At 34.0% G+C, this 12,907-nt stretch overlaps 1 protein-coding gene across 1 annotated transcript; it reads right to left on the minus strand.

The window, feature by feature from the left end:
* Positions 1-6,391: 6,391 nt before the first annotated feature.
* On the minus strand, positions 6,392-8,314 carry LOC131028737 (transcription factor MYB57-like). Its single transcript, XM_057959080.1, has 3 exons — positions 8,060-8,314; positions 7,655-7,784; positions 6,392-7,277 (listed from the first exon to the last, which is right to left on the minus strand). The coding sequence occupies exons 1-3, from the start codon at positions 8,184-8,186 to the stop codon at positions 6,608-6,610; spliced, it is 927 nt and encodes a 308-aa protein (XP_057815063.1). The 5' UTR covers positions 8,187-8,314; the 3' UTR covers positions 6,392-6,607.
* Between the last annotated feature and the right edge of the window lie 4,593 nt (positions 8,315-12,907).

Here is a 12,907-nt window from a genome sequence, read left to right on the forward strand (position 1 = left end):
TTAATAATGATTAATAAAATTTTGGCTTCGACCTCTTACCGATCAAAAACAAATATTGAAAAGATAGGGTTTTGGGTCCTCTGCAAAAAAAAATATTTTTATTAATTTTTTATTCTTAAAATATTATAGCGATTGAATGATAAGCATGTTGGTTGATATTTTTACAATACAGAGCAGTAAGCTATGCTACATCATACCTCACATGATTCCACCAAGTTTTGACACCCTACATGCTTTACTAATGATTTGACAAATATGTTGAGACATATTTCTACTGTGTGCTTCAAGAATAAAAGAGCAACAATATAGTTGAAGAATGGTTCTCCCAAAAGAAATGAAGAAATGTTGTTGTAGCACTAACATCTCATGGTCAAATATATCTCCAAATTAGTTTTCCTCCCTAAATTGTAGCCCGATTTAAGTCACTCATCATAGCTCTAGATTTGCAATGAGGATATTCAATCCACTATCTTTAAATGGATGTATAACATACCTTATATAAATTTAGAGAAAAAATTCAATAAAAATTCCTTTAATTACATTCTTACAAGCAACCAAAAAACTACCTAATGAATTGAACATAAAGTTTTCAAAGCATTAAATAGACGTTTGGCCGTAGAAAAAAGGATTTGTTCACTATAATTGACATATAGTACTATTATAATAACTTTATCGATTTTCATTATAACTATTCATTTTTACTAGTCTAATCAATGTCTAATATAATTTTATGTATAGTTTGTTGCACTAATTTTCCTATTCCAGATTATAAATATAAATCTTAAGATCTAGGTTTATAGAACACAATGGTAGAGCTTCACCAAAAGAGGCATGGACAAATAATACAAAATAAGATTGTGAGCTTTAGCTTTTTGGAAAGGAGTCTTGAATATTATGGATGATGAATGTTTTCCCCAAACTACAATTAAAGTTTTGTGTACAACTGAAAGATTTAATATTTAAATGTTGTATTCTTTATACTTAACATTTTTTTAATACATTCACATCATTATAATTTATATTTTATTATTATTATAATTAGTTTTTTGGAATTCTAATTAATATATTAAAACCATGTAAATTCAATAAATGATTAATACATTTTTTTAAAAGGTACAAATCTCTACAAAAGATAATAATACATATAATAATGAAGTCCAACATACTATTAGGTATAAAACATAAAATGAATAGCTCTTTACAATGCTAAACTCAACTAACAATTTAACTTGTTGAATCATTGAAGAAATTTTATTTTGCCTCTATTTTCTCTTTTTGATTGTCAATCCTAAATTAGAAGATATCTTATAGATTCTAGAAAATGACCTACTTCAACCATCTCTTTCGCTCGAATCCTCCAAAATATTCTTTTCCATATTTGATGTTGGCATGTTTAAAACAATTAGAATCATCTATATATTATTGATAACATTTACATCCCAATGAAGATCCTTTTTTCACCATCTAACAACTTCTCTCTCCCTGAAAACCTCTTCAAGAACTCTTCTAGAGCTTGCATCTTTAAACAAGTGAAACCTAAGTTCTCATAATCAAAATTTTGAGTAAATTAGTTGTAGAAAAGTGTACCTCAAAGCTTGTATTTCGCACATAAAGTAATAGTACTATTCTACAACAAGAACAAAAATTTAATGTTTGCCTAAGGTACATAAAGCTCATTTTGCCCTTCTTTTTCTAATCTTTGTTGCTTTATTGATAATGAAAATAATAGTAATATGACCTAATTTTAAATATTTTTGGAACTTTTGAAGAGTCCTTGATGAGGAGGCAATAGACTGGAAGGATAACCTTGAACCAACCAACCTCTAAGGCTCACAAGCTCAACCAAATCACTACTACCAAAGGGTCCTTACACAGCACCAATTCAAGCAATGGTTCAGTGAAACTAAAAAGTGCCATGGGAGACTCAAAGGATCCAAAATGTCCACTTATAAACAACTAACACTCTCAAGTCTTGTGTGACTCCACACACCCTTGCATACATGAGTGGGCTACTACTAGGCTTTAGGGGTTTGAATGGCCCACTTGACCAATTCAATACAACAACCCTTGGAGGGGTGTTCTCACAACACCTTAACACAAATGAAATATGATTTTATTGTTTAGGCCCACCGGAACACCAATTTTGACTCACTTGCCCACAAACAAAACCGGTTGCAATTACGTCTCCATTTGAAGGAATCAGGTGATAACTTTTGACACCTTAAGGATCTAGGCAAATAAATTATATTTTCAGATACCTTTTGGGAGTTATCAACAATATCTCAGTTTCCAATACCAGACCAACTTGCATATATCCCAACCTATACTGCACTAATAGGCCTAATAGGGCTTTTAGGCCTATTTGACTAGACACCTTCCACAAAATTGTTTGGTTATCCTAATTGGTGACCATCACTGACCATCAAATGTTATGTAAACCTCCAAAGTACTCTTATACCACATTAAAAACCCTTTCCACTGCTCTACCACTCAATTATCATGCACTACACTCGTCGAACTGGTCTGTCACATAGAGTAGCCAGACCTAGGGTTAGTTCTCCATCCTCTTCACCCTATTGTGTCCTCTTAATGGATTTTGGAACTGACATATGATATAGTTTCCTACCATCTCCTATAATGGCAGAGTGTTCAGTTAAGGATTGATAGGCCAAAACCCATTATTGCAGTCAAACCCTAGGGGTTTGAGGGTTTTAATCTACTTGGTAGAGATTTGCTTGTAGAATGTGGCAATGATAACTTCAAGACTTCAAGTCTTCACACCGAATGAAAAAAGGCTAAAACAATCTATTTTTAAGATCTATATGATGATTATTCTTGCCAATCCACCTTTAGTATGCAATCAACAGAAATTAGATAGTTTTCTGAGTTTCCAACAATTTTGATGCTTCAATTTCCTTTCCAAATCAACCAAAATCAACCAACCTACATATTTTGGTGTTTTGGGGTCCTTAAAGGTGTCACCTCAAACAAACACAACCTCCTCCAACTGTTTTTCAAACTGAATGGACCATTGGAGAATTACAACTTACAAAAAGTGCAAAATTTTCATGACAACAAATTGACAATATGACAATTTTTGCATTATTCGACCAACTTATACTACTGACTATCATAGTCCCCCAAAATGATTTCATTTGATTCTAAATATAAAAAATGACTCAAGTAAACCTTTAGCCACTTGATCCCTCAATTTAGAACATTGTGACCCTTATTTACTGAATTTGCTCTACATGACCCTAGGTGACAATTTGACCCATACATGGACAAACTTGTCACACTCCTGGGACAGTGAAATACAAAAATGACCCATAGGGTCTTATTACATTCATCTTAGACTAATAGAAAATCATCTTATCTTTGGATATTTCCTTCATAGGTAGGTGCTCCTACACCAATCCTTATACTCAATATCTTACAACCAAACTCAAAATTTTGGAAACAAAATAATTAACTTTAATATTTTAAATAATCTTTTCAGGATTCAGTACCCTTCCTATTGGTTTCCATAATTCTATCAAATGGACCCACTTGACCTTGGTTGGTTGAAGCTAAATTTTGATATGTCTTCTCATGGGAACCCTGATCGAGAGAGAAGAGGTGGAGTGTTCAAAGACATAGGTGGCAGCCTCATCCTTTCCTATGTGGCAAATTTTAGAATTCAAAACTTTATCTTGGTTAAAGTGGCAGCTATCTATAATATGTTAATTGCAGCTAGGGACAAGGGACGTAAACACGTCATTATTGAAGGCAATTCTAGCAATACAATCGTGATGCTTAAAGGGGTGGCTAAACCATACTAAAAATGTAACCCACTCATCGCCAATTGTCGTTCTCTTCTTCCTTCTCTCAGAGATATCAGGGTCTGCCACATGCAACAGGAAAACAACTCCATGGCAAACGAGTTGGCAATGTTAGACATGTATGTTAATGATTCTGAAATTTGGTTTCACTTGCACAAAATCCTGATTGAGGACCATGCCATGATTTTGAAGGACTTATTTATTAATGATGAATAATCTCAATGTTTCCTTTTTGGTACTTGCCTTTCTTGCCTTTTCCTTTCCTTGTTGGTTAAGGTGGTGAGATTTAAATTTTGTTGGTACCACCTACCACTGTATCTCCCATGCTTGTCATTTTCTCAACCTCATTTTTTATTACGTGGATATGAGTGGTGATTTGATTTAGCCCAAACCCAATGAATTCTTTGAATTTAAGAATATTGGGGAGGTTTGGGATAAGGTGATTAATAAAAATTTGGATACTTATGTTGAGGGGATGACTAGTCATGATCCCAAGCTCTCTATTACATTTGTTCATGCTTAGGATAATGGTAATGTGAATATTAGCAATGTCACCTTTGTCGTTTTAGTAAAGACAATAGCGGAGGTGACTAGGTTGGCCCTTGATAGTGTATCCTTTCCCGAGAAACCCAAAGGGAATTACAAGGATGACTTTTATCAGTTCATTGAACTAGATGAAGGGCTTTCTAGGCTTCAAAGTGGTTACAATAGGGAGGAACTACCACAAATATAGAAGGACACCAGTCTACTATTTATGAAGTACGTCACCTTGGATTGAAAGAAAATGAGGTTCCATCTGCAAATCTTCCCCATGTTAAATCATCCCTGCCACGGGGTAAGAATAAATTTTCCCTTCTAGGTTATGTCTTCTTTGTCTTAGTATATTTCTAAATCCATTTTTAATAGTAAACCCTCTCTCAATCAGGGGCTCATTCGTAGATTATATTATTTTCACCTATCTTTAAGCCCCTCTAGATGAGTCACTTCTATTGAGATTGGGTACACCTATGATCTCAATTTATATGTGGACCTTATTGTTCTCTCCTCTAATTTTGGATAAGTCTCTCATTCAGGTTCTAAAATTCTCACTAGGAAAAACCCTGCTAGAATGGTCCAATTTAAGGCCATAGCCACCACCAAACAGGACAAGGATGTGGATGCTCAACCTATGATGAAACCAAATCTGGAGATTGATGATGATTTTGGCTTTGAGTCTTTTTCCTTGGATGATTCAAACTCCTTAGACACTATAGGGCTGGATTGGTCCCCTACTATACCTAGTGTTAACCCTAGCCCTTCCCCCATAAACCCTCCCTCATCCGCTAATACCAAATCTCTAAACTCTACCTTTGTCACTAAAATTGTGAACGACTTGCATGAGGACGTAGAAAGACAAGTTGACTTGTTAAAATAGTTCTTTATGCAAATAAATATGGTCATTAAAATGATCAATCAGTTGGATGCAACGACTGAGGCAAAGGCTAGGACTAATACTTGGGTTGATGATTTGGATGATGAAAGAGTTTGGAGAACTACTAATGATCATGTTAGCATTATGGGGAAATTGGATAAGGTGGTCGGAAAGATCAATGATATGGACTCCAAGATTAAGATGGTAGGGACTAAGGCTGAGCTGAAGAGGTCAAGAAAACCTAGGAGGCCCTTAAAAAAAATTGAGGAGGTCAACCTTGCTTGTAGGAATGAGGTTAGTAAGCACAATGCCTCCGTATAGGCTATTCATTATGAGATGGAGAGAAGGAGGATGAAAAAAAGAAAATGCATGGAGTCCTTGGTCATAGGCTCTAGCCCCACAACTTCCTTGGTTAAAGCCACCCGACTCCATGTTGGTCTCCTTTGGCTTTGGGATTGGGTCGATTAAAAAACTTTTATTTCCTGATAAATTGCTTAGCTTGTGTCAATATTGACAGGAAAAGGGTACCCCCATGTAATAGACCATCTCTTTGTGTCTGTGCTCGGTGGTTGTTCTATGTTTGCTAGTTTATTAGTTTAGTTGTTGGCTTTTTGTTCGCCCTGTTGGATTTTTGTTTTGCTTTGGTGGCGAGTTTTTGGTTGGTTGTGCATCACTGATGCACTCTAGATGTCACCTTGTAAATATATAACAATATGGACCTATCCTACTTTTATTAATCAAAACAATATTGTAATAAAATTATTAATATTTTAAAATGTTATTTATATGTATGCAAACTCTATCATAACATTGTAGATATTTTCATCAATAAAAAGAATGACAAGTAATTTGTTTTGTTGGCACAATGTCATTAATTTTTAAACAATTTAACCTTTCAAGTGCCATTAGCCTAATTAAAATGATTGGTATCATTTATGTTATATTCCCTACGTAACAATTATAATTTAGAAGAGTTATCAGTCACACAGTTTACAGATTTATAATATATTTTAATTTACACCTTGTAAATAAGCTCAGCAAGTTTTGAAATTTAGAGAAAGGAAAGCTCCCAGCAGTAAAATTCTAGATGTGAATAATTACGTAATGAAATGAATTCTAATAGGTTTGGTACAATAACAGATATTAAGTTTCCATAATCTATGTTAAAAATCACAACTTTTAAATTAGATTGTGTAAAAAAAATTTACATCAATATTTTGGATCACACTCTGTATTGATCCATCATCAGAATGATAGAAAACAATCAAAATAAGCTTGATACATTTAAAAAGAACGGAGCACCAACTTATAATTAACTGAAAGTCCGTGCCATATTTTCTGAAACATTATCTAAATTGGATATATACATAATTGTTCAAAAGAACAAAGCAGATATATCTGCTTGAGGGGAGGAATTGTTTGAAATCTCTTCTGCAGTATTTGGGAACCATGGTTCATTTGAAATCATATTAAATGAAATGTCAGGGGATGACCAGCAAAAATTTGGTGGGTATGTTAATCCTGATAATAACGAAGATGAATTTGGAAGAGAATCAACATGATACATGTTGCTAGCATCATTGGTTATATCTGTGATTTCCTCCATATCGATTGACACACCCTGCACTGAAGTTTCATCGCATCCATTAAACTGTTTGTAATTCGCATTTCCCCAGGTGGAAGAAATATTCCATTGTATGTCCCAATCTATTTCCACCAGAGCGCTCTCAATTTCTTCATATGAAAAACTGGTCTGATCTTTGACAATGCATACAGAATAGTCATCGGACTTTGCTGAACCCATGAGTTCATTTGTGGCTATAATATTATCCACATCTGTCCTTCCTCTTTCTGTTTCACTGCACAATTTTTCATTCTGATCAGACGAGAGCTGTAGATGCGTAGCAGCACCAACATGATGTTTATAACCTTGTTTGGTTCGTTTAGGATCTTTTCTGCTGAGTTTCTTGCTCAAATGTGTATTCCAATAGTTCTTGATTTGATTATCTGTTCGTCCAGGCATTCTGCCCGCAATCAACGACCACCTGCGTAAAATTACAAGTGATTCAAGACTAATTTGGTCTAAAATCCATACAAATAATCTTTCAGCTCAACTGGAAAATCTAGATCAATGGAACCGTCAGCTTTAAATAACACATATTAAGGAACATATTAAGTCTAGAGAATGTTAGTCAAGTCTGAGTGTTTAACACTTTTAAGCATAAAAATGTAATCTTAGTGTGACCACACACCTCAAACAACATATTAAGACTAAAAAATGTCAATCAATTTTAAATGTTTAACACTTTAAAGCTTAGAAACATAAGCTTAATATGTGAGATTTAAACTTTTCCCAATACAACTAATAAAATAGAACCAGAGAAGACAATGGCAACCAAGTAAATAAATCGAAATCCCATACCGATTCCCCAGCAATTTATGAAGTCTGATAATGAGTTCTTCTTCATCAGCGGATATATGACCTCGTTTGACACTGGGACGGAGGTAGTTCATCCACCTGAGCCTGCAACTCTTTCCAGTTCGTTGTAAACCTGGACACAAAATTAAGTGAATGGTCCTTTAAAAAGCTAGGTTTTTGAATCCCTCACTTATCTATTACCGCAAATTACTTTACAAAATTAGATTAGTCATAGTTACCCATATGCTTGAATTGAATATTTTAAATTATAAGCAATTCATCTTACCACTATCTTGTCTAATTCACCTACTTTTAAGAAATTCAATAGCTTCCACATTTTTACTTCTTCCAAACTGAAAAACACAAAATACCAGCTATTTGAGCTCTACTTTAAAAACTATGTCCTACCTGCTTTATCAGCAATAGAATTCCAGTGTTTCTCTCCGTGAAGTTGTATATGTTTTTTCAATAGAAGATCCTCAGCGGGTGTCCAGGCGCCTCTATTGACACTAACACTTGACTTTGTTCGCCTCATAGTTCTTCTACAATTTTGTGAAGTTGTGAAGCTCAGCCTAGAACTGGATGCTAGGATCCAAAAAACTAAACTAAAACTAAATGGCACAATGATAAAAAATCATTTCAAGCTATACTTGCAACTCCTTAGCAAAGATATGCAAACATAATGCTGATTTCCACATAATGTGTTTCTCGAATTTATAACTTCAAGCCATGCGTTAGATATAATTAGACCCCAAACTATTCATCACCTAAAACGTCACGTTTTCCTCGGTAAAGACATTTTCACTGCAGTTGGATATCCCTTGAAATAATGTAAAAGATTATTCAAGACAGGAATTATGATCAAAGTAGATTTCTCCTTGTTTGTGGCATCATGCAGTACATCAACATTGGTAAAGAGAGTCTTGGCTGAGGAAAAGCTAGAGAATAGTTGTTTGTTAGCATAACGAAACTGCAATTACTAGTCCATAATCCATTCAAGTAAAACAAATCATGTTTAATTACTGTTTTCTGTCCTCGTCCAGAAATAAAGAAGTCCATGATTGTTTGTCGGCATAACGAAACTGAAATTAATAGTCCATAATCTATTGAGGTAAAACAAATCATGTTTAATTATGTGGATACCATGCTTCTAGGAGCTAAACAAGCTTGCCGAGATCACTGTTTAAACGTATATTACAAAAGCTTAAATAATATGTTTATTCATCACTGTTTCTTGTCCTCGTCCAGAAATATAGACGTCCATGATCATTATAGCTTGTTATCGGTGGTCTGCTTAACTACCAGTCTCATAAGGCTTTAATTATTTCTCGCTCCATTTCCTCTATAGTTTGTATAGTTGTTCAATAATGTTTGTGGGCTTTGTTTTCCTGTAACAGAAAAAGCTATAAATTATACTTGAGTTTTTAAGTGAATCTCTTGTAATTTCTGAAGATCATAATTCTTTTCTGCAGCTACCATTCTCTCCGAATTATTTCACCGTGTATGTTAGGAAAACATGGGATGCACTTATTGAGTGTCATGATTGCTTGGTTGAAGATGTTCCAAAATAGAAAAGCTAAAATGGTCTTGGTTTCCATACATTTGCGGATTAATAAGGAGCGTCAATTTCGCAATTGCCAGCAAGAATAAGCTCTGATTATGGTATTGTGATATCATGATGACATATTTCCCAACAATGGTTCTATTTGAAAGAAAAATCAATTTGAAGCGTTTCAAGCCAATCTGGTCAATTATATGAAATACTTTGGGATGAAATCAAATATCAATATCTTACCATCACGTGGTACTTAATTAAGTACCAATTTGCAAATGTTTTTCTATCCCTCTAAATAGCCTTGACCTTAAATTAGTTTCTAGATGTTCTTATTCGAGTTGATAGTTCATATACCATAAATAATTGTAGCCAAACTAAAGTAACTCTAGAAGTTTTTCCTCAAGATGTTTTATGAGGTAAAACACCTTCAACACCTTGAATATTGTTCTTCTAATTGTTGAGTATAATAATGTACATGACGTGCTTTGAATTTTAAATTTAGTGAGATATTTTGTAGGCATCATTCCCTTTAAAATTATTCTCAAAGAGTGGGAACTAGATTTTGGGCCTCTCATCATATCCACCTAATTTTTATCCAAAACCTAACTACATTTTTGTCACATTTTCTTGAATACAATCATGTTGAGACTACTTTTAGTCATAGTTGTTGGGTTGTCCAATCCTAGTTATTCATATAGAAACTAGGAGCAATAGAATTTATTTTCTTTAAATATTAATTGATTTAATTTTATCTACTTTGAATTCCTTTGGTTACATTTTCTATTAGGCTAGATTACCTTTTACTTACACATTGTAATCTATGGTAAACCTAAATTCTATTCTACTTGATGCTAGTAGTAAATATATGTTTGTTGGCAACAACAATGAAGGAAAACTTAGAGGGGCCGGGGGTGAATCAATTTTCACCGGATTAGACAATTTAAGAACAATCTCAAATCTGATCAACTACAGCAAAAATAAAGATAAACACAATAACAACAATACACATAACACCAAGATTTTGACATGGAAAACCCGGTTAAGGGAAAAGCCATGGTGGGAACCTACCCACAATAAGATGATACTCTATAGTAGTATGTGAAAATATTACAATGGGGAATGCACATGCATTCAAGTGTGCTACCTAGAGCTCACTGCTCAAAATATGATAACCTAGAGGGCTACAATCCTCAGGGAAGGTTTACTACCTTACGATGATATTCAGACTACTATCAAGATAAGATGAGTTGAAAGAATAGTATCTCCTAATGCCTGATGATAGTTTCAGTTAACCTCATTTGTCTACCCTGTAACATTCTCTGCTCAATACACCACACTAAAAGATGAATTCACTTATTTGCACATACACCACTCTTTTATAATGCATAAACAACACCCATATCTAAATTACATGAATATAACACCTATTTATACAAATCATCAACCTTGACTACAAGGTCGACCAAACCCTCAACACCTAATTACAAAATTACATCACACAATACATAAATAAACCACTGGACCAATACATTGCCACAAAAAACATAGTATGGACACAAATAAAATCCTTGAACATGCAACACCACTAGAAACCTCACTAAGATCAACCGCAACACACTACACCACCAAAAATTTTGCATAACATGAAGAATATCACTGAACCCATAAGATATTCAATAACACACACAATGATCAATGCAGACAATCAAAACAAATAGAGCACAATTTGGAAACACCAACAAGTACATTAGAACTATCTGCAATAGTTGCACCAACACCACTTAATCAAGTCTTCATCGATCAACACATTGATACTCAATAATAGTCAATAATAGCAACTCAAACAAGAAAGGTAACCCGCAGAGCACCAAATCACAAAACATCTAAAATGAAGATACACACAAACATCCAAAACACTATCCCAAATTCACAACTAAAGATATGATCATACTGGTGCACAACATATCAAATAGTAGAACACTGCAACACTGAACACTGAAAACCAATCTTCATACTAGGATCCACAACTCCATCAAATCACCACATAGCATCATGATATCAATAAATAATGAAGTATCTCTAGCTGATTCAGCATAGAAAATGGATAAAGCAACTAGATCAACTCACTGCAATCACCAGATCACCAAAACAATTCTCTACAACACCAAAGCACAAGAATAAGTTGACATCAATGAAAAAAACATATCCTAGCAACAACAATATCCAACAATCTTCCCCTTTCACATTGATGGCAACATATGAATGTAAAAATAAATCAATGCAAATGAATAAATCATCACCAACAAACTCCCTCTAAAATCTTGCACACAAAGCTCCAAAGATAAGGTAGTTTTTCATGTGATTCTCTCCCCCTTTTATACAATTCCAAAGACAAAATGCAAATCATGCTTCTCTCCCTGTAACAATAAAAATCTCTCCTCCTTGGGATAAACTCACAACTGAACATCTGAACCACTCATTGACTACATTGGTTGAGTAGCAACACCAACTAATCAATTCAAAAAAGAAGATAAGGCTCTAAAGTCCATGAGATTTTTTGAAATATTAATAATACTTGAATTATCACAATATATAATAGTAGGCTCATCATACACAACTCTAATATCCTTCAACATTTTCTTCATCCAAACTACCTGAGTACAGTTGCTAGCAGCATCAATGCATTCAACTTTAGGAGTAGATAGAGATATAGCATCTAGTTTCTTACTCGCCCATGAAACCAACTTCTTTCCTAAAAAGAAAGCTCCACCGATAGTGCTATTTTAGTCATCAACATCAGTATAAACACACAACATGAAATCACCATTCTTCGAATATCGTAAATCATAGTTAATTGTCCCCTTCAAGTATTTGAAAATCCTCTTCACAACAGTAACATGAGTATCTTTAGGATCAACCTAAAACCTAGCACAAAGATAAACAACATGCAAATATCTAGTCTAGTATGAGTTAAGTACAACAATCCACCAACCGTAGATTTATACAAAGTCTGATTAACTTTTTGAGATTCATCATTCTTAGACAACTTGTATCTAGTCACCATATGAGTTCCAACAGGTTTAGAATCAACTAACTAAAAATTCTTCAACAATTCCTTCACATACTTAGATTGAGAAATGAAAATGCCTTTGTTAGTGTGTGTAATCAACAATTTTAAGAAGAATTTCATCTCACCTATCATAGACATCTCAAATTCCTTTTGCATATCATTAACAAACTTCATACTCAAATCATCATCTCCTCCAAAAATGATATCATCAACAAAAAATTTAACAATCAAAATATTATCATTGTCAACTTTAAAGTATAGATTACTATAAGCAATACCTTTACAAAATCCCAAGTTCATTAAATACCTGTCTAGTTTAGCATACCAACCTCTAGTGGCTTGCTTAAGTCCATACAATGCTTTCTTCAATTTGCATACCATATCTCCTTCATCTGATAATGAAAATCCACCTGGTTGCTCAATGTTGACTTCCTCTTCCAAATCACCATTCAAAAAGTCTGACTTGACATCCATCTAATATGCCTTAAATTTTTTGTATGCAGCATATGCAAGAAGAAATATAACAACTTCAATTCTAGATACTGAAGCAAAAGTCTCCTCATAATCAATTCCTTCCATTTGAGAACATCCCATACATACCAATCATGCTTTGTTTCTAACCACTTCACCA

Source organism: Cryptomeria japonica, chromosome 1 (assembly GCF_030272615.1).
Source record: "Cryptomeria japonica chromosome 1, Sugi_1.0, whole genome shotgun sequence".
NCBI classification, from domain to species: domain Eukaryota; kingdom Viridiplantae; phylum Streptophyta; class Pinopsida; order Cupressales; family Cupressaceae; genus Cryptomeria; species Cryptomeria japonica.

What these genes read in the sequence shown, in the direction of transcription:
- LOC131028737 (XM_057959080.1), bottom strand. Translation starts at nt 8,186, where the DNA reads ATGAGGCGAACAAAGTCAAGTGTTAGTGTCAATAGAGGCGCCTGGACA. An exon ending in TTCTATTGCTGATAAAGCAG is followed by an intron (nt 7,785 to 8,059) that starts GTAGGACATAGT and finishes TTTTGTGTCCAG; the next exon opens with GTTTACAACGAACTGGAAAG. An exon ending in CATAAATTGCTGGGGAATCG is followed by an intron (nt 7,278 to 7,654) that starts GTATGGGATTTC and finishes AATTTTACGCAG; the next exon opens with GTGGTCGTTGATTGCGGGCA.